Here is a 3,004-nt window from a genome sequence, read left to right on the forward strand (position 1 = left end):
TGGGGGGGACAGGCAGCTTTGGCAGCAAGAGCCCTCCAGAGGCCCAGGGTAGGAAGAGCTGCACAGAAGGCTGTGTGATGCGCATTCAGCACCTTAGGAGGTGGGGAGGGGGCAGTGGGGCAGAGAAGGGAGAAGTCTCAGGGTTCCCACTGATCAGGAGAAGGAAAATGTAAAGAGGGGATCAGAACACAGAAGACAAGAAAACAAAGGATGGCCAGAAAAAAACCAAAGAGCAGAAAATGTAGAAAAGGGAGTTCCCATGCTGGCACAGTGGAAACAAATTCGACTAGGAACCATGAGGTTGAGAGTTCGATTCCTAGCCTGGCTCAGTGGGTTAAGGATCCGGCATTGCTGTGAGCTGTAGTGTAGGTTACAGACTTGGCTCGGATCTGGCGTTGCTGTGGCCAGTGGCTACAACTCTGATTCGACCCCTAGCCTGGGAACCTCCATATGCCACGGGTGCATCCCTAAAAAGACAAAAGACAAAAAATAATAATAATAATAAAATTTAAATGTAGAACAGATGAGAGGAGCAAGAGAAAGAGGAGAAACAGGACCTGGGCCACCAGACAAAACAGAAAAGGGGGCAGAGCAGAAGGAGGGGAGGAAAGAGAGGGAGATGAGGGGGTCCATATGCCACGAGAAGGGAGGGAGGGGTCCAGGAAGAGGCCCTTGGAGGACGTCAGAACTCGATAAAGAAATTTCAGATGAGAAGAGGAATCGGGAGTCTCTGGGCCAAACCTCAGTCCTTTACAAAATTCAGGGCCAAGAACACTAAGTCAGTCACATAAATCAGCAGGTTGATGGCAGTCAGGATGGCCACAGCCAGTCGCTGGTCCCAGGCACACATGGAGTAGATGGGTTCTTGGCTGCAGCTCACATTGCTGGAGCGTGGGGGCTGGCCACCCACCTTCTCATCAAACTGGTAGATAGGCCAGAGGACCAGCGCGCTGGCATAGAGGAGGACAGAGAGCAGGGTCAGCCCCATCTCAAAAATGGGGAAGGGGATGGGCATCCTGTTCTCACATTTGCCCAGGTTCAGCATGAGGACCACGGCTGCCAGGAGGAAGCAGATGGCATACGCGGCCACGCACCAGCCCAGGGCTGGCTGATGCTCGTACAGGTGGGGGCTGCTGATGAAGGCGAAGATGACACAGGCCACGGTGGTCTCCAGTCCTTTGAGCAGCCCTGGCACGGTGGCCATGTAGCTGGTGATCGTGTTGGGCTGGGCCCTGGTCCAGGCCACTTCCATGGCATAAGCGGCAAAAGCGATACAGGAGAACGCAGTGGAGGTGATGGCGTGGTCCCGGGAGCGGCTGTCAGGCAAGAACTGGATGTAGGTGATGGGGTAGGTGATGGAGGCTGAGAGGCAGAGGAGGGCAGAGTAGCAGTTGTAGGTGGTGAGAAAGTTGTCCCAGGAAAAGAAGAATCGATCCTCAAGCTCACATAACTCTATGATGAGGATGATGAAGGTCAGGACGCAGCAGAAGCACCAGATGAACATGGGCCAGCTACCTAGGGCCCCGCTCCAAGTGCCCACACTGGCCCCCAGCAAGAAGGCCACGCAGGTGCAGAGCAGCTGCAGCCGTCGGAGGCAGCAGCGCATAATGGTCGGGGAGCCCAGGCCTGAGGAAAATCACACGGTGGTCACGCTGGTCGTGCCGGTCACTGCCACCAGCATGGCCGTGGTCTTCACCGAGGACCCACCAGAGAAAGATCTGGCTCTGGAGGTGGATGAAGTCAGATGCTTGAAAAAGGCTCAGGGGCCAGTGGCTGCTGAGGCTCAGGTTCTCTGGTGTTTGAACCGATGGCCCAGACACTTGGGGAAGAGCACAGCTGCTCTGGAATTAATCTCCCCACCCGTCACCCTTGGCCTTGTCAGGAGACTGGTCTTATCTCAAACCTCACAGCTGGGTGTGGTCTGGCCTCAAACCCATGTACACTTTGGATCGCTTTGTGCTGTGTGTCATTACCTATGGAGACACAAGATAACATGGACCCTGTCTGCACTCCCAAACCTTTGGTTCTGAAAACAGAACAGGAATTTTTAAACATTTGTTTGGTGACAAAATTGGACCTGAACAGACATGAGAAAATCTATGGTCTTTATTTACTCTGCTTCCAGTGAATGTTCCAAAGTTCAGCTGCAGAGAGACAAAGGTGTTTGATGACAAGGTACATTCAGACCCCAGGGGGGTGTTACATCATAGAGAGGAGATGTACCACGTCACATGATTGATGCTGAAAAATTCCGAATTCTGGAGCATATCTGACACCAAGGGATTCAGAAAAGGGATTGTGGATCACATAGCTAACCTCAGTTATTGATGAGAAGACTGGGGCTGTGGGAATCAAGTGCCTCCCTAAGGTCCCATGACTAGGAGTGGGCATCCAGATAACTGTGCCAAAGCTGTGGGTTTGAGCCCTGTGCTCTCCAGCCCAGCACTGTAGCAGGGCCCGTGGGTGCTAGCCCAGGACCAAAGATGGCGGCTCTGGGAACCCAAGACACCCTCTCAGGGCCACGGCCTCATTCATAGCAACATGAAGGGACAGGGGTCTGGCCTCTCCTCCCTGCAGCCACCCCTGGAAGGAGCTGCCATCTCAGGGGACACAGCCCCACCCAGAGGAGGGCAGGTGCAGAGGTGAACAGGGAGAGGCCCTGGGGGGAGAGCAACGCAGTGGGGACAAGATGACATGGCAGGGGGAACCGGTTTGCTCCCCTCCCGCCAGATTTGCCTGGACATGTGCCTCTCCCCCATTTGGAGAGGAGACCCCAAGCCCATTACTCCAAGGTGGAGCCTCATGGAGGAAACGCAGACTCCGTGGACAGGAAGTCTGGCTGCTGAGCCCCAAAGCTGCCGTCCAGGTGGGGGTCTGGAAAGATCTGGGAGTAGTACCAGCTGAGGGGGGATGTGTCTGGCCTGGGAGACTGGTTAGCAGCTTCCAAGCTGGGAAGTAGGGATTGGAGATGAACAAGGGTGCTGTGTCTGGAAGCTGATGTGGA

At 54.7% G+C, this 3,004-nt stretch overlaps 1 protein-coding gene across 1 annotated transcript; it reads right to left on the minus strand.

Moving 5' to 3' along the window:
* Positions 1–742: 742 nt before the first annotated feature.
* On the minus strand, positions 743–1,681 carry LOC125136625 (myeloid-associated differentiation marker-like). The gene is given in 1 exon segment (XM_047797469.1): positions 743–1,681. A coding segment is annotated over 1 exon segment (939 nt).
* Positions 1,682–3,004: the final 1,323 nt, after the last annotated feature.

This window comes from Phacochoerus africanus, chromosome 9 (genome assembly GCF_016906955.1).
Source record: "Phacochoerus africanus isolate WHEZ1 chromosome 9, ROS_Pafr_v1, whole genome shotgun sequence".
Lineage (NCBI taxonomy): Eukaryota > Metazoa > Chordata > Mammalia > Artiodactyla > Suidae > Phacochoerus > Phacochoerus africanus.